At 38.0% G+C, this 23,589-nt stretch overlaps 2 protein-coding genes across 4 annotated transcripts in view; one reads left to right on the forward strand and one right to left on the reverse strand.

The window, feature by feature from the left end:
- The first annotated feature begins 1,698 nt into the window (after nucleotides 1-1,698).
- On the forward strand, nucleotides 1,699-19,476 carry pkp1b (plakophilin 1b). 2 transcript variants are annotated; one of them, XM_017721195.2, is made up of 13 exons: nucleotides 1,699-1,982; nucleotides 3,545-3,651; nucleotides 7,051-7,466; nucleotides 8,073-8,214; nucleotides 8,495-8,702; nucleotides 9,360-9,528; nucleotides 10,950-11,067; nucleotides 11,579-11,755; nucleotides 12,648-12,815; nucleotides 14,374-14,527; nucleotides 15,615-15,807; nucleotides 15,931-16,015; nucleotides 18,657-19,476. In XM_017721195.2, the coding sequence occupies exons 1-13, from the start codon at nucleotides 1,763-1,765 to the stop codon at nucleotides 18,729-18,731; spliced, it is 2,232 nt and encodes a 743-aa protein (XP_017576684.1). In that variant the 5' UTR covers nucleotides 1,699-1,762; the 3' UTR covers nucleotides 18,732-19,476. The 2 variants fall into 2 exon arrangements, with proteins under 2 accessions (XP_017576684.1, XP_037391062.1); XM_037535165.1 differs by lacking the exon at nucleotides 1,699-1,982 and adding an exon at nucleotides 2,625-2,953.
- A 3,026-nt stretch (nucleotides 19,477-22,502) lies between these two features.
- Nucleotides 22,503-23,589, reverse strand: part of tnnt2b (troponin T type 2b (cardiac)) — a 25,434-nt gene continuing 24,347 nt past the window's right edge. For both annotated transcript variants that reach the window (XM_037534773.1, XM_037534774.1), the window contains one exon: nucleotides 22,503-22,707. In XM_037534773.1, coding sequence (XP_037390670.1) covers nucleotides 22,668-22,707 — 40 coding nt within the window. In that variant the 3' untranslated portion in view covers nucleotides 22,503-22,667. The remainder of the gene's footprint in view (nucleotides 22,708-23,589) is intronic.

A 23,589-nucleotide genomic window follows, 5' to 3' on the forward strand; every position in this document is an offset into this window, starting at 1 on the left:
AAGCCGCTTTCCCCTCAGAAAACAGGCTTTTGAAAAGCCAGAGCTTTTGACAGATATTTTACTGCAACACGTTGATTAAACCGGTTACAGTTCATATTTTGATTCTGTATGAATCACGTTTTGATTGAATGAATCACTTTTCGCAGCGCTGCGCAGTGGAAAAAAGAACGGTGTGTTTTAAATCATTTGTAATCCCACCCGTATTCCTGAAAGCCCCGCCCCCTTCGCTATAGTTTACTGTTAATGATCCGACTTCAACACTAGTGTTACAGAAAGAAGGAGGAGGAGGAAGAGGAGGAGAAGACCAACAGCAACAATAACACAATCATGTTATTATATTCTCATTCACTACAGTTGACTGTAGTGACCAGATTTCAATGCTAGTACTGGAAAAATGAAAATAACAATAATAAGTGAAGTGATACTTTTTTTTAAATCCCACAAACAGGAAAATTCCACCTCTGCATTTAACCCATCTGTGAAGTGAAACACCACATACACACTAGTGAATACACACACACACACACTAGGGGGCAGTGAGCACACTTGCCTGGAGCGGTGGGCAGCCCTATCCACAGCGCCCGGGGAGCAATTGGGGGTTAGGTGTCTTGCTCAAGGATACCTCAGTCATGGACTGTCGGTGCTGGGGATCGAACCGGTAACCTTCTGGTCACAGGGCCAGTTTCCTAACCTCCAGCCCATGACTGCCCCATCACTACAAGGAATACAATTCTCTAATACAAGTAAGCTGAACAGCCACAACAACAACAAAATAATAACAGCAACAATCATATTTATTAATCATATTCATGTTGTCAATCACTTCCTTCAATACATTTCAATTTCACCCCACTCCATCTTAAATGAGTTTGGCACCAGAGAAGGTGGCAGTGTTTCTGGATCCTGTTTATATTTGGTTTCTTCTTTGCATAGTTTTAAGAGTTTTAATTAGCATTCGTGGATGCAGCAACAAACTGTGTTCACAGACAGTGATTAGAAGTGTTTCTGAGCCCATGCAGTGATTTCCACTATAGAACCATGTCTTTCCATGTCCTGCAGGCCCGAAGATCACGGCCAGCCCATTGGTTCTCGGCCATGTCCCTTGCATACAGAGATTTATCCGGAATCTTTTAATTATATTATGTCCTTTGCTCATTTTACATTTTGGACAGCGTCCCAACTTTTTGGGAAATGGAGTAGTAATAATAGTAATAATAATCATCATCATCATAACAATATCGATAGTAACAGCAACAATAATCATAATAGTACTTATAATCGTCATGACTCATCTTTTGTGTGTGTGTGTGTGTGTGTGTGTGCGCGCGCGTGTGTGTATTCACTAGTGTGTATGTGGTGTTTCGCTTCACGGATGGGTTAAATGCGGAGGTGGAATTTCCCCGTTTGTGGCATCAAAAAAGTATCACTTAACTTTTCTTTCCATGCTATAAACTCTTGGTAAACTAAGTTGACATTTTATTTAAACATATGAACAGATCATATGAATGATATTTGCAGCTATTATAACAGCTTAATAACACTCCTCTATTGTGGGAGAAAGCTTTTCACTCTTTCCTCTCAGTGCGTGTCTGCAGGCCGGGGGTTTTTCCGGAACACAGGTGGGGTTTTGAAGGCAGGGTGTGGGACGTCGCGTGGGCGTGCCCGTGTCTGGGAGTTGGCAGGTTAGTCAGGTTTACCTCAGTACAGCAGGATTAGCGCAGCGCTGCTTCACACAAGCGCCACAAGACTCGACAGCCTGTACATGAGAAGCGACTCCGTCTACTCCAAAATGGCCCTGGAACCGCTAAGGTCAGCTCTGTCGCTCGGGGAGGTCGGGGAGACGTCGCTGGCTCTGCCCTCGGACCGCACTGTCCGCTCCGCTCAGCAGAGAGTGCTGGAGCAGGTTTCCACAATGAAGAGGACCAAGAGCAAATACAGCAGCAGCAGCAGCAAAGGAGGAACCGGAACACTTTCCCCAAGCAGTGAGCCCCCTCACGATTACGGACTTTTTATAGACTTCTCCGCTTCGTAAACTAAAATAGGCCCAGTTATGTTTCCATGAGCTGTTGGCTCGGATGTGTTTTATGTTTGTGCTGTTGGCTGTTCTCTGCATTTTTCACCTCAGACCTCTTTTCCTTCTGGAACTAGTTTATTGGTTTGTTTTTGGGTGAGCAATAGGACAAAAATATTATATAACGACAATTCAGTTTTCTAGGTCTTCATAGTTTCTTCTTCTACTGTGAAGCTTTAAGTCTGTAAAGAACGCTGAGCTGCCACGGATATGAAGAGTGCTGTGTAACCAATGAAGGTGTTATTAGTATTAGTGGTAGTGTGTATTATTATTATTTTTATTATTATTATTATTGATTTATTTTTTTATCATACATGATATGCTTCAGAATATTTTTTTTTCTGTGACAAAATAGTAGTGCCACAAATAAAAATCCTGAAATAATAATATTCAAATCTACAACAAATATTTTGTATTCAGTGTTTTTCAATCTGCATGGCACTAAATCCAGTTATGCGTTTTGTAATTAAACGGTAGTTAATGTTTTTAAGCACTGACAATATCGACGATATGCTCCGAAAAGCATATTGTGACATAATTTGTCACGGTAACGATAAAATAATTGTCGTATCGCTCACCCCTAGTGAAAGTTAAGTGATAAGCCAAAGGTCACTGTAACTTAAGCTATAACTTTTAAGCAGAATAGACAGAGCCCTGTGTTTGGTCTGCTCAGTATGACGGAAGGCCGTGCATGAATATCTTCACATTGGATTTTTTAAGCTTAGGTTTAAGGTTTCAAGCTTACATGCTATTGATTTAGAGGGTGGTAAAAATATATAGTAAATATTCTAGTTTAATACTGAGTGTCTTGAAAGGCTGGACGTTTCTGATGTTAGTCTGTCAGCTGTTAGCTGGACGGCGAAGTTTGAGAAGTTATAGCAGGTGAATCTGGAATTTTCCAAACCGACTGGGGTTTTGAGTGTGTGGATGAGTTTACTTTAAGTTTGGGAATTTATTAGATGTTTTACTTCCTACACCTTCAGAAGCTGAGTGCTTACACAGCATGGGAATTGGGAAAGGTTTGTAATATATTAGAAATTTTCTTCTGCGTCGTTTTGAAACACTCTCCCATCCTGCGTTAAAACGCATGTATGTGTTCCGTTTGTCTGCGTTTATGAGCTGAGAATTTGTATCTTCTACGAATCGCAAAAAGAGATTTGGGCTTTATTTAGACCTGGAGCTATAAAGCTTGAGTCAAATTAGCTTATTGTAACTTTTCTTGATCAGATTTGCGTGCGAGACACGATCAGCGTGTGATAAATTGCTGAAAGGACTGAGCGAATATGTTGATGTGTTCCTAATTAGACTGATTCTATGAGTACCTGCTGATACAGAGTTCAATGAGAGATGTGTTTTTTGTCAATAATACAGCACAGTGAACACTTCAAGTACATTAATGTTAGTCAAAGCAATCAAAATACAATACAAATACCTCTAACTAATAAAATGTCTGTGGTCTTCTTCCATAATTAGGTCCCCAGAGTGACAGTGTGTTTTACGAGTACAAGTTCTTCCCTGGGACACTAAATGGATCAGCTATTATTAATGAAAACTCCATGGCTAATGGACATGCTAAAGTGGTAAGCTTCGTGTATATACATAACCAGTTTACTATACTTATGATTTTCTTTCTAAAGAACAGGAATAAACTTTCACATTCTTTAATGAGTAATAATAGCTTGTCATCAAGGTACTTGATTTCTGTGTAAAGGAGAGCAGCTACGATTTCATTGTGCAAGTCTGAACAAGTACAGTCTTCGTACGTACACCCGATTTCCTGAACACGCATTAATTTAAGAATTTTAATGGAAAACCCCTGCATTTCATTTCCTGGGGTGTCATTAATATGGACACACGCATAGATAGAAATACATGTGTAGTCAAACGTAATAGTGAGCTGTAAAATAATCTTTAAACTAAGCCATCCTAAATTCCCTGTTTCATTCCAAACACCAACCGAACAAAACGCGCAGTTAATCATTATGACTTTTTGACAATAGAAAGAAAAGCAAGTTCTACCCTTAATGATACCGTGCCCTCGTTTAGGTGGTTTCGGATGAGTCAGTGATGAATTACCCTCTGAGCTGAGCATGAGATCAGAACCAGTAAACAGAGAGCTTACAAATTTTCCAAGAGCTGAAACATTATCTACGAGATTTGGGCTCCATTTAGATCTTAAGTTGTGATATTTTGATCAAATTTGCTCATTTTGATTCTGCTTGATCACTTTTGCATGTAACACAATCAACATGTGATAATTTGGAGCGAGGACTGAGTGAATACGTTAATGCATTCCCAGTTAGCGTCCCATGATTCTGGTCTTTGTGTACTTTTCAGACATAAACAGAAAGATCAGCATGTACGTGTACATGTTCGGGATTTACCAGTTAGATTCCCTCAGTCCAAGTTGTTTAATATTGAATGTCCAGTCTATTATCAAACACATTACAGTTTTAGTGGACAGAAGGAATGCAATTATTCAGAAATGCTGCCGTAAAATGATTTCATATTTGGTGTGTTACACACCACAGTGTTACACCTTCTGAATTAAGACGTTTTTTTTTTTTAATGTCATTTATGGGGTTCAGATTGCCGGCTGTTTCAAAATCATGAGATAAGAGTGAAGTACTTGGTACTTTGCACGATAGTAACAGATTGCACTGCTACTATCGCTGTCAAGTGTGTAAAATTTTATTTGTGGCCAGTATAATGTTGATTTGATGAAATGCAGGTAACTGTAGTCATAACATGTAGGCTGTTGGGCTGTTTACATTTTCCACTTTAAGACAGTTCTGCTCTGTCGATGTCTGAACTGCTTGTTACCTTCTCAAAACACGCCTTACTGATGCAAGTTGTGGATACTGAGTGTTTATGCCGTCTCTACGGTGGTGGTGTAAATAGAGCTCAATGAGGTAAAATAGCCTTAAGGTCAGGGCTTGAACAGCAATTCATTAAAACATTCCCTAATTCGCTCCAGTTTCGATCTTTCGGATCACTTTGGGACATCCTTATGTTTCTTTTAAAAGGCTTGAGTCTCTGCAAGCAGTAGGCTTAGTCATAAGCTGTACCTGTCATTGTCTTTTGGGAGTAAAAGTTGAAGCCAGCTGGTCTTAGTCTGTGTCACCCTAATTGTGTTAGTCAGCGGAGGAAAGTCACTGTCTCGACAGATCGGAATGGTTAAGTCAGTCGTCACTCATAAGCCTGGAGGGAGAGTTCTGTCTGATTTTTTCACCTGTAATGTGACATGCCTGATTACATAAATGTCATTAATAAAAGAAATTAAACAGGTTTTAAAAAAGAACAAAGGTGCAGTTTGTTTTGCCTATGTTTCTCAAACCTGTAATTACGGTTTTGGGCTCTTGCTTAAAAATGATAGTTCTTCAAGAGTTCTTTAGTAAAGAAAATGGTTCTTTATAGAGCCATGAACATTTAAAAAACCTTTGCATGATTAAAGGGTTCTTTCTTTGCATCATGAAAGGGTTCTTCAGATTGCTGGAGAGTATAGATGGTCCTATATAAAACCTTGTTGAAAAGGGTTCTATACAGCACCCAAAAGTGCTCTGCTAATTTTATAATGTCAAGCTTGTTGCAAAAGAAGGACCTTTTTTGGTGCTATATAGAACCCTTTTCAAAAAGGCTCTATATATAACCACCTACAGCACAATCCATCGATCTGAAAAACTCTTTCATGTCACAAAGAACCCTTTAATCATGCAAAGGTTCTCTGAGTGTTCATGGCTCTATATAGAACCATTTTCTTTGCTAAAGAACTCTTGAAGAGCTACCATTTTGAAGTATTTTCCAATAGAGGTGGGCAGAATGGCAAAAATATAATATCATGGTACACGATATGCATCATGATATTTATTTTTCCAGACATCTGATAACTTAGAATGGACAAATAGAACCAGTAGTGCCACACTTTAAAAATATTTTGCGAAACCTTTTACCAATAACTGTTATTCAATGTTTTACATACTGTGCTACACTACATTCAGGAATAATTATGCTCTCTTTGTATTGAAACATGCAGTTGGGCAGTGTTCTACAAGTACTGATGACATCTTCCGAAAGGATTTGCTCAGAAAATCTTATTTTAACTTACACTGTTAGAAATAAAGGTGCTGTGCAGATACATATTTCATTCAACAAGGTACAAACAATGTAAATTTTCCACTGAAGGTACAACAGTGGTTTTAAGGTCCAGTTGTGCACTTTAAATATGTTTTTTTTTTTCAGGTGAAAAGTATGTAATTGAACCTTTTCCTAAACCAATGTTTTAAAACGGAACAATAAAATAAAAAGGCTGGAGGCAAAACGGGGAGTATAGAGTCGATACAAATTAGGAAATATAATTTCAGTGGATTATGGTTCAGTTATGCTCTCTGACTAAAGGTTCTGAGATGTCCTCTTGAGGGCACCACCCAAGTGACAAGAGGGGCACCGCCCCACTGACAGTTTTGTACCTTTATTTCTGAGAGTGCATTGTGACATACTTTGTCATGATGAACGTCAGGTATTTACAAAGCCCTACGTTCTAACTTTTGAAAATTGGGTGTTAAGTGTTTAGGAGTCACGATGTACTCAGGGAAGTGATATATCAAAGGGAACGTTCTGTGAACTGCATATTCGCAAACCATGAATGCATTGAAAATGTAATTATTAATATTATTCTGCCATTGTTGCATGATGTGGCATGAGACCCATTCTCTGACACACCTCACATGAGTCACGCATTAATGTACTCACCGTTTACTGGTCCATGTTCTGATTGGTTTCAGTCAACTGTCATTTGATATTTTATCACATTGATATTTTGATATGTTAGCATCGTAACAGCATGATTGGCGTCCCATTAAAACTTTATATTACGTAAGATAATATGGTGTGAACATCTTATAATGAAGGATCCAAAAGAAATGGTCCAACAAGCACAAGCACAAAGATTCACCTATACTGTCTTCCTTGTTATTCTTCAGGGGAAGCAGAGTCAAAATGTCATCCACAGGACCATCAGCACCAGGACCTCAAATTCTCAGAGGAACTTAAGCAGCTCCATGTTCCCCTGCAGCCCCCCTGCCGCAAGCCAGCCCCGAGTCGTTCCGGACGGCTATACAGCCAGCCGCAGCCTGGAAATGGTCCCTTCTGGCAACACTGCCAGTGCCCGCTGGAGCCAAACCAACAAACACACAAGCAAAGTGGAAAGAAAGCCAAGCCACCCTCTCCTCAACGGCACTCAAATCATAGGAAATAATACAGTTAATAGAAACAGTACTATTAATACTATTAATTTGGTCTCTGGCAGTCAGACTGTCAACAGGCGGCCACCTTCCAGCCACTCTAACCCAGAAGTTAAGGCGTCAGTAACTGCTAGGAGCAAGAGTGAGAGTAATGGGTGAGTCTGAAGATTTGATGATGCTCAGTTTTCATGTAATTTCCATTTATTAAGCAGGGAAGCCTTCTTTTTAGAGAGGAATGCAAAGCAACAAATAAACATTTTAACAAGGAAATAATGCAAAATTTATTCCAGTACAGACAATATTAAAAAGTATACATTATCAAAGATATTTGGTTTAAAAAATACAACACCTACAAATAAATAGAAAACAAGTCTTTTAAAGCCAAAACGAGAGACTGAAAATGTTGAATAGTAGCCCATGTACCAATTATCACCATACAACTTGAGGTTCATAATCCTGTGTGCAATACCATATTGAGCATAGGAAATAGAGTGGGACCCAATATAGACCCTTGTGGAATACTAGTTACTGTGTACAGCTACATACTGACTGTTTACTGTGAACTGCTGCATACTGGGTTCTTTCTGTAAGATAACTGAACAAAGTTAAAAGAAGTCTGACTAGAACCCAATGATAAAAGGTTTTGATTTTTGGTGATCTCTGCCTTATTGTGTTACAAGATCAGTCTGGTCACCAAACGGTCAGTCTAGTCATGAATCAGCATTCTGCCTTTGCTAATGTTTTTTTGGATTTGTTAACAGGGTGAATGCAGAGGCGCGCTCAACTGAACTCACATTACCAGAGGCGATGGACTGTCTCTTCAGCCAAGATGAGAATTATCAGCTATTTGGCGCTTCTTTCATTCAGCACAGCACCTTCACAGATGACAAAGCCAAGCAGGAGGTGGGCAAAATTCAGCTTGGTCGGCACTGATGTTAGTTTATTAATTGGTGCGATGTTGAGAGAATTAGTCTCATGAGGGTTCTTAATTTATAACACTCTGATGTTTTTCCTGCCCTCTATAAACTGAAATGATGTCAGCCTTCCTAATGCTTGACTTTCAACATCAGTCTTGTTTCTCAGCAGTGGAATGAATTATCTTCCAAATCTTGCTTCACCCTGTGTTTTATCTATTTACATCCACCCATGTCTGAGCACCATTTTGTACTGTCTCTCTCAAAAGGTGCTAAAGATGAAGGGCATCGCTCCTTTGGTGTCCCTGATGAGCAGCCCCAACCCTCGGATCCAGCAGACAGCGGCATCTGCCTTACGAAACCTGGTCTTTAAAAACCAGGCCAACAAGGAGGAAGTTCAGCGCTGTGGAGGAATCACACAGGCCGTGCAACTGCTTAAACACACAGACTCAGCCGAGACACAAAAACATGTGGCTGGTAAGCGTCTGCAGAATCTGTAGACTTTGAAAGAATAGGATCTGAGGAGGATTTGATCCAGGGCAGGGTAACTGACTTAGAAAAAACAAAGAGTAGAACCCAAGATAGACATCTGCTAGCTTAACCAGAATCCTTTCCATCCACTGTAATGAAAAAAAGCAACGGTTTTCTCACATACAGTGGTTATTTACACTAGCAATAAGGAACAAGCTCAAAATGATGACCAGTGTCGGGACCATGAAGAGTACAGACTCATGACCTTTAGACTTTTTTGCTGATTACCTTTGCCATATTAAGTAATCAAAGCTGGCTTTCCGTTGTTCTGACCTTTTTTTAAAGAGCAGAACATCAAAAAAGGAAATCTGATTTCATCCTGCTTCCCTGTTTAAAGTTACATTAATTCCCTTAGCTATATCACTGAAAGATTGGCAGATAGATGAAAATGATATATATTCCCTTCTTTGTGAAGCGACTCGGCTACAAGTCTGTGCTAGTGCATGATTCGTGTCTTCCGTTCACCGATCAGGTCCACCTTGTCTTATCCAAGTCAAACTCGCTTCATCTTAAACATTCCGTAAAGATGACTAACTCTTCGTAATATGAGACCACTCATTATTTAGGGAGGTTGACCTTGCTGTGTCCCTGTTTCAACTTCAGGTCTCCTGTGGAACCTTTCCTCAGTGGATAGTCTGAAGCCTGAGCTTCTCCGCAGTGCTCTGCCCGTTCTCACAGAAACCATCCTGGAGCCGTTTGCAGCCTCCGCAGACCACACTGCCAACCCTGATCTGGACCCTGAGAGCTTCTATAATGCCACAGGGTGTCTGCGGTAAGCAGAGTTTGTTGCTCTTGGGCAGATGACAGATGACTAGCAAAATTTGATAAATGAGATGCACTGTTGTTTTGTATTTATGTTGATTTTAGGTCTTTTTAATCCCTTAAATTGCAGTTTTTTGCTGATTATTTGCATGAAAATGATTGGCATTGAAGAGATGTTTAGATTTGATCAATATTTCAAAAGCTAGATTTGATGGCGTATTTAATGTATTACAGAAGAGCAAAGCGTGTCCGCAGAGCTGGGTTTCTGGGCAAAACTGTCCATTTTTAATTCATTTTCTCTGTATTGCTAATCCAGCTGAATTTAGTCCTAGTTTGTACAAAGGTTTACATATTGGCATTGGCAGGTATATTCATGAAAACGATATCACAACATCCCTACTTACAATACAGTTATTAATCTTAAGACTTATCACTCAGTAAATACTATGAATTATTATTATTATTATTATTATTAATAGTTAAGTTACTTATTTAATTATTAGATTTTTATTATAGGATTTTTTTTACAGTTTAAGAGATAAAACAACATGACTGAATTTTTTTTTGGTAAAGTGTGTGTGTGTGTGTGTGTGTGTGTGTGTGTGTGTGTGTGTGTGTGTGTGTGTGTGTGTGTGTGTGTGTAAAACATGATAAATTCTACAGATAAACTAATTGTGCATTAAAATGTCCAGGCCCAGAGTTGTGCACCCCTGCTCTGCAGAGAACTTGTTTATAAATTTAAGTGTGTTATCTGCAGAGCAGGTCAGACAAAACTATGTTAGACAAAAAATGTGGCCTGTAAAAACAAGTTATGGTACATTTTGTGTGTTAAATATAAGATATGCTTTTTTTCAATGTGTTAACCTCAGCAGATCAACAGTTGTCCACTAAAATGTGCAGGAAAAATGCCATTTTATTTCTTGTAAAGGTTATTGTCACTTACTAAATCAACAAAAAAGCGTAATTTGGCCACAGGTTTTGAAACGTACATGTGACTGGATATACTTGAATGGTCAAGTCCATATTTGTGGTTAGACTGTAAAACTACCACATAAGAAAAGCGTAGCACTGTGAACAATGCTGGTCACCCAGTTAAGAGTTCCATGAAGTCTTAAGGTTACTTCAGGTTAATGTGTTTATTTTATTGACCAGTGCAAGTTTCTGCTTAAGCAAGAACAATCACCTTATTATACATCTGACACTATGGCTTTGTTCTCCAGCTCACTCTTGGCATAGAAAACAAATCTAAATCTAATATTGACCAAATGTGTATTTGAATTGCTCTTGATTAAGAGTGCTCTTAGATATGAACGTAAGAACGTGCTGTGTGCACATGTTTGCCTAGATCAAGCCCAGGGATTATGCAGATGTCAAGAGAAGGGAATGTCCCAGTGTTATGCAATGGGCCTTATTCTGTTTATTTGCCCACAGAAATCTGAGCTCAGGTAAACCAGCAAGCAGGCAAGCCATGCGCAACTGTAAGGGCCTGGTGGACTCACTGGTCAGCTACGTACAGAACTGTGCGGACTCATGCAACCACAATGATAAGGTACCTTCTTTTGCTTGCTCTGTAGCCTGTTTGCATTTTACCTCTATGATGGCTAATTAGTGTTGGGGGTAGGGCAAGCTGAGTTAATTAATCATTGCTGTTACATTTCATATAGAGGTCCTTCAGCACATGCCAGGGTATGTTTCAGATGGTTAGCTCACACACAGATTATCATGCCATTGTCGCCTATTTAAAAGCACACCTTCGAGTAATGTGTGCCCTTTTCATTTCTGTGATGTGTATTGACTAGACTTGTGTGGAAAACCTTGGCAGAAGCCAGAGGCCTCACCCACTTCATCTTGTTTACCCCTGTGTTATATCACTCATTTTACATAACACTAATGAGGATGTTTTTCTGGTATTGTTTCCAGTTTTATATCAACAGTTCTCCACTGCACATGTTCTTGTTGGGATATAAATGTGCAGTATAATATACATGTCCTGAGGTTCTATCAGTGACATGTATGTGCTTTTTCCCCTGGACTAACAGCTGTTTACTGTTTGTCTGCAGTCTGTGGAGAACTGTGTGTGTATTCTGCACAACCTCACATACCAGCTGGAGAGTGAGGCGCCTGCCGTCTTCAGCAAGATGAACGCCCTGGCAGGATATGCTAACCGCCGCACAAACACCACAGACACCGGCCCCATAGGCTGCTTCAGCAGCCAGAGCCGCAAGATCCAGCAAGAGGTTAGTTTAACTTAAGCAAAGCCCAAATACAAGAACCATTTGGACAAGGATAAGTCTTTTCTCCCAAATAACACATGCAACGCATGTATCGCATCATAGCGTTCAAGCATTTTGGAATGGAAAAAGACCAGGAGGAGACTAAATCAATGAACCTCACCTTTTTATGAGTATTTTCTTTGAATTTTGGAATAATAAACTTAAATAGAAGAAGGAAAAATGTAAAGAAAAATAACTTTTTATAAATGACAAACTGGCTGAAAGAATCAGTTTTTATATCAGAATTGTAATATGAAAAAGCAATTTTTCAAATCAAAATAACTGCAATTTTTATTATAGCCTACAAGGATTAAATGGAGAATTTTGACATGTAGATCAATCAGAAGCAATAATACACACATATAATGCATATGTGACAAGACAAGCACAGCTCGGTTGAAGGTAATAATGCTGCCCTGCATGTTGCAGCTGGGATTCGATTCCCTGCCTGGGGAAATACACTAGGCTTTACCAATAAGAGTCCTTGGGGCAAGACTCTTAACGCTACGTTCACAGATATCTGTAACATGATTAAATGGTAAATAGCGAAGTGTATAAATGTAACTGTTCTGCAAATCGTGTTCAGCGCTCAAACCAGAAAAAGTGGGTGTGCTGGTCTTCTTGGCCAACAGCCTGGACATTAATTTATAGAAAATGATCATTTAAATCTGAAAAATCAGTTACATATTTTCCTTAAATAGTTCAGCCTTATTACTCTACTGTGCAGTCCTTATACCATTCAAAAAAGTAAACAATGGAAAAGTAGATGTGAGCATATATTGTATTTCTTACACGCTGTTGTTTTCGCATGTGCTCACTTGCATCTCTTGTTCTCTGTATACTCACTGTTTTGCAGAACTTTGACTATCCAGTGATGGAGGATAACAACCCCAAAGGCCAGAGTTGGCTCATCCACTCGCGAGCCCTACAGTCATACCTGTCTTTGCTGGGTTCCAGTGAGAGAGAGATCACTCAGGAGGCGTGCTGCGGAGCTCTGCATAACCTCACTGCCAACAAGGGCGTTGTAAGACCTCACCCATAGCCTTTAACTTTCAATGTGATATGTCAAATGTTCGGCCTGATTTCAGCCTGGAAAGCATTACTACAATGGAATATGCAAAATAGGATGAAAGTTATCTGTCGATTTGACCCAGAAAACCTCAGCTTTATTCCAGGAATTATTAACATTTTAGGACTTAGATCTGTAAATGTTGTTTTACTGTACCTTTAAATGATTATTATCAAGATTGCTGTAATAATACAAGACGTATTTCATGAAATAACAAAAAGGTCTTTACAATGGAAGTTAAAGCACAGTTCTGCTGCAGTTCCAGAGGAGTAGTCACTAGGAGTTCCTAAACTAAGGGGCAATTACGTTCTAGCACACCTAGTAGGCACTGAATGTTCTAGCACCAGTAGTGGAAAGCAGGCCTGTGCCAGCAGAGGAGGAGGAGTTCAGAAAGGTAATAAGAGAAAGGTTCATTATGTGCTTTATCTGTCATTTATCTGGGTTTAAATAGAATGAAAGCTGTCATGAGAAGCCAGTCAAACTAGTAAAGAACTGAGATGTGTGGAAGAGATATGTAAAGGATAGTGTGCATTTTCCATCTACTGCAGTTTATTGAGGGTTTTGAGAAGGAGATCAGCCAAAGCATATTTAAATCTAATTACTAGGGGTGTGAATCAGTGATTTAATTTGATTATGATTCTTTAGAAAACTATTCCACGCGTCACAAAATCATCCACTTTTTGTGGAACAATTTAAAGAAAAAAATATTTTAAAACATCCCAATTGTATGACCTGAGGAACTACATACTAGTAATATACAGCCAATAAAAATAATATACCAAACTTTTCTTTGTTCTTATGCCTGAAAGTACTTTATTGAATATTATCAATTATAAAACACGCTTCACAATCTAAAATCGATGCAATATAATCGCCACCTTCACGTTGCTGTGTCATGATGCACTGATCATGATTGGTTTTAGCACCTCCACTAATTACATAATTAATTAGAAACAATTAGAAACAATTCTGATATTTTAAAATCAATGCAAGTGAATGGCCACCTTCAGATTGATGCATCATGATTTCTACATGTCTGGTAATTTCATAATTAAGTGTGTAGTTAGTTACTTAGTGACCGCTGATTTACCTTCCGTATCAGGTTCAAATCATAAGTAAATTATATTCTTTTTTACAAGTATATCGATGTTATTGGAAGAAAACTTTGTATCTCCAAAATAATAACTTTACAGGAGAATGAAAAAACATACTTTACTTTTAATGTAAGTGAATGGAACCAGACTTTTTTCCAAATAATTCTGGGCTGTTTATTTTGGTCCATTCTTTATGAATTTTACACACAATTTAAAGGACAATGGGCATTTTCAAATTATGTCAAAAACTGAAAAGTTTACCTGTTTTAAAAAAAAAATTATGTCAAAAACTGAAAAGTTTGCTGATTTAATAGAACTAAATGTGAGAAATCATATGAGATTATGAAATATAGTTCTTTAAATATATGAATATCTACTGGGCTATCATTCTCAGTATACCATTGTGATGTGTTTTGCAGGTGTCGGATGTGTTGAGTCAGACCATCGTTCAGAAGCTAAATGGTCTCCAGCACATCTCTCCCCTGCTGCAGTCCTCCAACCCCAATGTGAGGGGCAGTGTCACTTCACTGCTGGGCAACCTCTCCCGAACCCCTCGTCTGCAAAGCATTGTGGGTAAGCACAATGAGCCCCTCTTCACTGGTTGTTACTGGTCATGAAATGTGCTCTGCGATGTTGGATCGGTGCTGCATTGCTTGTTTTATTGCATTGCTGGAAAAGGAATGTTTTATTTAACATTGACCTCTTAAACTCTCAGACGTGTATGTGGATCTTTGCTTTAATTATGTATCACATTATGGAAATATGCCATACACACTGCTTTTAGACTCCATAATGAGTCACTTTATGACCAGGGCAGCACTGACTTCCTGGTGTTGGGTTGATAATTAATAAGGTTGATAATGCTAGTACTCCCTCGCTGCCACATATTTTTTCCCCTTGTACTATAGTTCTACAAAGTTCTGTGTAAATTAAGTTAAGGTACTTAGTTGTTTTGCACTTGTAAATTGTGAAAAAGCCTTTTTCTTAGATTTCTTAGGTTACTGGCGCAACATTCTGTGATGTCCCTTCACTTTTGAAATAGTTTTATAGTGCAAAACAAAACTAAACACTGTAAAGATATATGCCGGTGTCAACATTGCTTTCTAACACCAGCCCTGCAGATCTGGCAAAAACGCTGCTAAAGGGTTTTTGTTTACATTAACAAAGCTGAAATTGGCAGGTTTTTGTTTGAATTTTCTGTACCACCTTAAATGGAGCAGCTGTTACAACTGTACAAGACCCTGAATGTAGCTGCTGCATCATTTAAGGTGGAACGTAAAATTTGAATAAGAAGCCAACTTCAGCTTTGTCGAATTCCTGAAGTCTTTTATCTAGTGCATGCGCCTCATATGCTCGTGCTTCAGTGCAGGAATTCGGGAAAGATTACAGTGATTCAAACTTGTGTTCTGCCCTGATTTGTGGTATATATCTTAAGGTGGCTAACTGGATAACTGAATAATAAGGTCTTAACTAAATAAAATACCGTGAGTCTAAGGAGTTAATTTGCTTTATATTGTGTTGGTTGTTAGTTTGATAGTTTTTGGTTGTATTGTGTGGTGTCAGTGTAAATATTGTGTTGTGGGGTTGTGTTGTGGTGTGCTGCACTGGATGATTATATGTTCCCTGTTTTTGACTAAGCTGTGTTGTGTCTTCGCCGCAGCTCGTCAGGCTCTTCCACAGCTCGTCCGTACCCTGACCCCTGCTGCCATAAATGATCTTTCTCCCGAATCAGACAGCACCATAGCAACCACCTGCAACACTATAAACAACCTCCTGAGGGTGGAGCCTGAGATGTCGAAGCAGTTGCTGGGTAACCCCTTGATCAACTCGTTGAATGACATTAGTCAAAACATGTAAGTGCCTTATTGCGAAACCAAATTTGTGCTCCAGGTGACGAGACGGATTGAGACGGTTCATGGAGTGTTCTGTTCGAGAGACAGGTGCTGTAATGTGCTCTTTATGTAATGTTTTGACAGAGCTTTGCCCAAAGCCAGTAAGGCAGCTGGAGTTCTCCTACACAGTCTCTGGTCAGAGAAGAACATTCAGAGCTTCCTCAAGAAGGTGAGTTCCTGAAGTACTACAAATCCCTTAAGGCCTTTTATAGATTAGTCCATGCTTAATTCACCGACGGCCTTAATTCACCTGATCTTCATGAAATAAATTCATGCCAGATTTTAAAAATGTGCTCCGAATAGTTTTTTTTAGTTATTAATATATTTAATATTTTGCCCAGGAGGTTCAAAATTGCATAAGTAATACTGAATTAGTCAGTTTAGACATTCCATCTTCTTACATTTCTGTCAGGAAAGCACTGTATGATTTTAGTCCCTTTTTTGAGAAAGTAGAATTTTTTTTGTTATAAATTTTAGATGGTGTTGCTTCATATATTTTACACAAAAATGAATAATACTTAATAATCAGTAAGGCTTAATACATATCTGACACTTAGTGTTGTATTTATACCCAATTAAATGTAATTCTGTAGGCAGATAAACTCATTATTGTAGATGCAATTTAGGACCCAGTTTTAATGCACAATTTAGAATTATTTGCAGCACAGTTTTGAAATGTTACATGGTTGCGTGAATTGAATAGCAATTTTTGCTTAAATTTTTCCAGCAGGCTGTGGTTAACACACTGGATGTATTTAGCCTAGGAAATAAATAGAAAAATTGCTCATTACAATTTGCAGGCAGTTTGGTAGAGGACATTAACTTATTTTTACTTACAAAAATGAACAAATCATGTAGTTTGACTGGGGTGTCCAAACTATTGCATATGACTATATAAACTCATATCCCAAAGAAATGCTCATGAGAAATTTTCCTACAAACTATCAAATTAACATTAGTTCAGTGGAGAGCCACCACACCACATAGCCATTTCTCAAATCTCAGAATCTTTTTTCTTGACATAGTAGAGCTGAGTTTCTGTGTGAGGGCAGATGCAGGAGTGTTAAAGAGTGTTCTCTCAGGGTTGGGTGTGGAAGGGAGGATCAGTCTGGGTGTGTGTAGATGCCTCACCCAGCCTGTGATGAAGCAAGAGGAGGGGCTAAGCAGAAGCTGTGTGCAAGTTTTGGAGAGTGTTCTCGTGTTTGGGTACAATCAGCAGTGAAATCTGTTGTTGTGAGAATGTGTGTAGTGGAAATTGAATAGCTGTGGAATCTGACCACACTACCTCCTATGACAAAAGCTTGTGTCTTATCTAAAGCTCAGGACGGTCAGAGGTGGAGGGTCACAGCACTAACTACCGGCTCTTCATTTTCTCTTTCTACGTTAAACGACTCTTGACGAGACTGACAGCAAGTTGTCAAACTTGTTCATTCATAAAACTGGTTCTATAATTGCTGCCTGGGGTGCTTCCCCTCATTTGCACTGCTTCTATATTCAGCATTGGAGTATTATCTGAGGACTGGGAAAGGAACGAGCAAAATTTCAGCATTCAGTTACTCCTGCAGTGTTAACTCATGCCCAGCTGGATTTTAATGAACAGTAATATGCACAAGTTTGTACCCCCCCCCAGTCAAATTACATGTGCTGTTGATTTTCTAACTGAAAGTATGATAACACGTCGTCTACAGCATTGATGTGCAACTGTGGTCTTGAAGGACTGGTGTCCAGCATACTTTGGTAATTTCCCTACTCCACCAACACACCCATTAAACAAATTAAAAGATCAATTTAATTGGGTGTGCTTGAGCAGGTAAATCACCAAACTGTGCTGGACAGTGGTCCAGTGGACAGTATATATATGTGTGTGTGTATATATATATATATATATATATATATATATATATATATATATATATAAGATTTGTCAAATAAACAGTAATTGTGCATTAAATGTTCAGACATGTGTTCTCTGTAAACGATGTTTTAACTTATTTTCACTCATCAACCAAGCATGTCATTTGATAAGAGGTGCTTAAATCTTAGCATACAACTGTAGGTGCTCATTTGAAGTCTTAATTCAACTTAACTCAGAAAATTGCACGGTATCATGTTGTGTTTGTTTGTTTGTTTATTACGCTGTATTTGCACCTGACCATGTTTGGCCAGTTTCTCAGACAGTGATTAACCCTTGTGTAGCGTTCTTGTGAGTGTCATGCAGTGGTTTGGTGGACACACTGCATTATTGCTTCACATGCGCGAACACACACACACACACACACACACAGAAAATAAGCGAAGGTCAAGGAATCTGACGATGAAATAATAATAAAATGCATTATGTGCAAAAAAAAACCAACAACAACCCATAGTATTTCCAGTTTACATATACTGAACACAGTCACATGCAAAAGTTTATCTGGTCACAAAACCTGTTTTGTTGATTTCTTTTGAGAATAAGTGAACACATCCTACAGAGAACACACTTGAACACACTTGAGAACACATTTTAATGCACAGTTGCTGATTATCTGTTGAATGTAACATATTAGAGATAAAAATAAAACAGAAAATGTGGCCTGTGCAGATTATTATTTTATATATATATATATATATATATATATATATATATATATATATATATATATATATATATATATATATATATATATATATATAAGAATATATTAATATTTGCAGGACAATGTCTCTGGAGGCTGTGTTCATATATTTTCACTTAGATAATCCACTAAACATGTGATCCACTACATGTAAATAATTGTAATAATGTGATGTTTTTGTTTATTTTCCAGCAAGGGATGAATAAGAGGTCATTTGTGAATGAGGTAACTTCAGCTGCTCTCAGGTCTGTTCAAGTTATCGAATGAAACGATCATCTGGGGCAAGGGGCTTCCAAGAATTCCTGCTGTATACCGCTTCACACACTGCATAACAGCCAATGCAATGAATGGTGTATTTTTTTGGAGCAAAGCCACAAGTAAAACATGTAAATTTGCTTTAAACCAGTTTTAAAAGTAAAGCGCAGTGTATGAAAAAGAGAATGTTGATGTGCTTCACAGGTCTAGGTTTGCACAGAAGTGGTAATGTTTTCTATTACTGACTTTCTAATGTCATGCTGAATTTAGTTTTGGTTTGCTTATGCATGAAAGTGGTTCGATGAGAGGACATAATGTTTAGTTGATTTTTATAAAGCAGTTTTCCTTTTTAATCATAAAACCGTTTTTCTTTTTGAATAATTGCAATTTTAACACCATATGGTTCTAATATCATTAGAAACACTAAACTGTTGGCCTGGAAGGGGAGCATTTTTACTGCAATTTGTTCACTGTTTTTGTTTTGGATATTAAGGACTTCTGTGTATGTGGAGAAATATAAAACAATATTTGGGTTTTGGCTCCTGCTGACCTGTTAAGGTTAGCATTAGGGTGAGGTATCATAAGACATCTAGTTATTATTGTTGTTATTATTTGCCTTTCATTATTCTTTGTCTTATGCTTTCACACTGCCTTGCTGTTTAAAGTGGAGTTTCAGTTGCAGTCTCATGTGTCAGTGTTTCAGCTCTCAAGCATTTATTTGTTCAGCAGAAACCAAATAAAGTTTTCTGAAAAGCTATACTGTGTTCAGATGTTGTGTCATGTATTTTTTTTGTTGGTGTTCATATGGTCAGATGATTATGACGTGTACCAGCAGACAACAGTTGCAATGCCCCTATTGTGTGACTTTGCCAAATGCAGGTTTCTCACAGTCTCATTGCTTCTGTATGGCAAACATATTGAGTCATTTAAGTGAGTCATTGAAACTGAATAGGCACAAGCCTATAAAGTTATATGGTAAGCTGGCTGGGCTTGAATGTAATTTTACCAGCGTGTAGTCGTTTTTCAGGTGACAAACTGAAGAGTGTATCTGTAACATCAAAGTGCTGACACTGCATTTCTTCGTACTTGGCATATGTTAATATCCTGCTGTCATTTAGTATCTCTGGGTGTTTTCACTCCACCTATTTCCTCACTTTGCACCTCACACTTGACAGCCAGAGAATGTGATAAGCTTGTGAAGCTTGGGAAGCCCAGAGAACACTGTCAACTTGTTTGTGATTTATGGGTGTAGAGTGTGGGACTGGGGTTTTGGATGTGGTTATTAATGTGGATGTTTACATAGTTTCCATTACAGTTGAGTTCCTCTACAACACTCAAATAGATTCTTTTTTGTGCCAGTCTTAGTCACATTTAGGATAAGGCAAGAAGGCAAATTTGCTCTTATAAGTGTCTGACCAACATCAAGTGGCCTTACAAATGTAGAACTGTGTAAACAAAGTAATCCTACAATGACACTTATCATAATGGTATGCTTTGTACGTCAACATTAAAGCACAAAAACAATATTGTTAATAGGTCTAATAATAACACATATTATGCACAGAGATTCAGTTTTGATGATTATATAGTGGACTTCTGTAGCCATATTGCTATGAATATTTTTGGCAAAATCCACAATAATGGTGAATATGATGATTACTGAGAATAAAATGGAGAGACTGTTAATAGCTTTTATGGCATAAGTAAACAAATGATCATAGTCCAGTAAAGAAATGCTGAAAACAATTGCAGTGCAGGTTAGTACTTCTTTCTTATTGCCATTACCAACTTTAACTAGAGCTTTAAAGTGTAATTGACAGCAATATAATAACTGATATCCAGCAGCTCTTTTGCAGCTCAGCTGTATACTTTGACAACCATCCTTGTCTATTTTTATCTACTAGTAGGCATCAAAGTTACTCTCTCTCTCTGATCCATTGAGGAACCGCAAACTAAATATCTGATTTAATAATTTATAATTATGATTCATATCATATCAAATATATTATTTAGCCACTCAGGCTTTAATGATAGTGTGACGTTACCTGTAGGGAATTTTTTTATCCACAAAGCCAAATATTTTAAAGTTAAGCCTAAATTCTGCGTTCTTCACAATGACTGTGTTTTGTATTGCAAAGCGCTTAGACTGATTCATAATGAGTACGCCCACCAGCTCTGCCCATCAACAGAAGATTATGATTTTGAATCTAAACCCTAGCTCTCTGTTAGGTTTTTCTTTTTTTTCCTTTCTTCTGTATTCTATTTATTTATTTTCTTCTTTGGTTGCACCCATCTTTTTTCTTTTCCTTTACTTCCAGTACTATTTTAAATTGCACCTTTTTATATGTAAATTGCACCTTTTGTATGTATGCATGTTCTTTGTTAAATAAAGTAAAAAAAAAAAAAAAGACATTACCTGTAAAACTCTCTGCAACCGTATGACATCACCAAAGGTGCCCCAGTAGTAGGGGACTTTTCCCCATTTCTTATTTATGATAAACAAAACCTTTCCATTTGGTTTATATATCATACTGAAATAGTATTACACCTATACACTACTTTGTGGGCTACAGGTTGTGTTCCCTTTCGGAAAGAGCCCCATAATATAAAGTTTATATGCTAATTGTGAAGTTGCTGAACCAATTGGTCGTTTGCAGATGGATGATTGACATGCCTCTTAGCCAATCACAGACGTCGCTGCGGCATCTTCAATTACACCTAAGAAAACCTGCTGTGGGGTCGTGACAGTATATAAGAGTTAGATTAGGGAAAGATGTCACTAAGAAACGTATAATTCCTGGCAGTCGTTATCCGGATCATTTGGTGAGTCTTTTGTTTCACCTCTGAAGCTGAAAAGGTGTGTATTAATCGGTCTAACTGTGTAGAGGACCAAGTCCCTCTAACCGAACTCGCAGCTCAACGGCAAAACTGTTAACCTGTTAGCTAACTGACAGAATTGCTGGCGCTAAGCTAAGCTAAGCTTTGTTTAGGTTTCTGTAAACGCTAACACTGAATTTAATGTCGTAGCTAACGATAAATAAGGTCATAACAACATACGTTCAGTTAGCTAGGTTAACTAGTATTTCTTAGTCTTTTTACTGGACTGGGCAAATCTGCTTTTAGTTACAGCACCAGCGCTAAAACTCAGCTCACCGGTGTCACTCAGTCATTTTAAACTTTTAATATCTAACCACCTTCAGAAAGCCTGTACCTGTTTTACTTCATCTTATTTATTCGTAACTTTTTATTTTTTGTTTTAGTTCTTCTCTTAGTTCTTTCTTTCTTTCCTCTCATTTTGTTTTTACTAGTTTTGTATCATTACTTTTTAGTTTGTGTTATTGTATTCTTGCTTTAATCTCATCTTCTTTTGATCTTAATCTCTTATCATTTAAACCTTAAGTTTTATCTTTATCTATTTTTATCTTTTGTTCACTGTTATTTTAAATTTTCTTTTAATTTAAAATGATTAAATATAGTTATTATTTTCTTTGTCATGTCAATCCCTGTTTTTGTAAATGCTCGGCTACACTGAAAGTGAGGGTTGCCCTCAATGTACTTCTGAGTCAAAATAAAGGTTGATTGATTGATTAAATTGGCTCTTGACTGTTAAGGCTATCTTGATACATCAGTCAGATTAAACAGGACAGTAACTACAGCTCTCATGTTTATATTCGCATTTTTAAAAGCACCAAGTCTTAAGGCCTGTGTGGATTTACAGACTATGAATCCTCATTCATACAATTAAATCTGTCATTTCCAGATGACCATTAATGATGTACACTGTTTGAAATCTTAACTCACAGTTTATTATGCGCATCCCTTTCCAGAACTCTTTAAATATTGATGAAATGGCATGTTGTCATTGCATTAGTTCTTAATACATTGACCAAAGGTCATGTGGGCCTCTCTGGGGCTGAAGCATGTCCAGGCTCCTCCAGTGGTGATTTTCTATTTCCTCAGGCCTCTCTTGCTCCTGGCCCCTTTGGAACTGAGAGTGGACAAAATCAGGTATGAAATTATGAATACGCCAGATGGAAAAGGGTTACTTATGCTCTTAAAAATAAAGGTAATAAGAAGGGTTCTTTGGTGCAATGCAATAGAAAAGAAACTTCTGGCACCCAAACAAATCTTTCAATGGGTGGGTATTTGAGGGGTCATGTTATGGAAAATATTAAGAGCTTTCACTCCCCTTTCTAAATGGGCTATACATGGAAACTAAACTGCAGAACAGCCCATTTTGAGCGCATTATTTTTGTGATGTCTGTGGGTTAACATATTCACCTATTCAGCCTACAGCAGTAACACTGAAGTTATAAGGAGTTAAGTGATACTTTTTTAATCCCACAAACAGGGAAATTCCACCTCCACATTTAACCCATCTGTGAAGTGAAACACCACATACACACTAGTGAATACACACAGTAGGGGGCAGTGAGCACACTTGCCCAGAGCCATGGGCACAGCACCTGGGGAGCAATCGGGGGTTAGGTCTTGCTCAAGGACACCTCAGTCATGGACTGTTGGCACTGGGGATCGAACCGGCAACCTTCTGGTCACAGTGCCAGTTCCTTAACCGCAAGCCCACGACTTTTCTTTCTTTCTTTCTTTCTTTCTTTCTTTCTTTCTTTCTTTCTTTCTTTCTTTCTTTCTTTCTTTCTTTCTTTCTTTCTTTCTTTCTTTCTTCTTTCTTTCTTTCTTTCTCTTCTTCTTCTCTTTTCTTTCTTCTTCTTTTCTTCTTCTTTTCTTTTCTCTTCTTTTTCTTTCTTTCTTCTTTTCTGTCTTATTCGTTCTTTTCTTCTTTCTTCTTTTCTTCTTTCTTTCTTCTTTCCTTTTTATTCTTTCTTCTTCTTCTTTCTTCTTTTCTTTCTTT

This window comes from Pygocentrus nattereri, chromosome 26, assembly GCF_015220715.1.
Source record: "Pygocentrus nattereri isolate fPygNat1 chromosome 26, fPygNat1.pri, whole genome shotgun sequence".
NCBI classification, from domain to species: Eukaryota; Metazoa; Chordata; class Actinopteri; order Characiformes; family Serrasalmidae; genus Pygocentrus; species Pygocentrus nattereri.

Coding starts and splice junctions, on each gene's coding strand:
- pkp1b (XM_017721195.2), top strand. CDS start 1,763: ATGAGAAGCGACTCCGTCTACTCCAAAATGGCCCTGGAACCGCTAAGG. Junction 7,467..8,072: donor AGCAAGAGTGAGAGTAATGG/GTGAGTCTGAAG, acceptor ATTTGTTAACAG/GGTGAATGCAGAGGCGCGCT. Junction 14,528..15,614: donor TCGTCTGCAAAGCATTGTGG/GTAAGCACAATG, acceptor TCTTCGCCGCAG/CTCGTCAGGCTCTTCCACAG.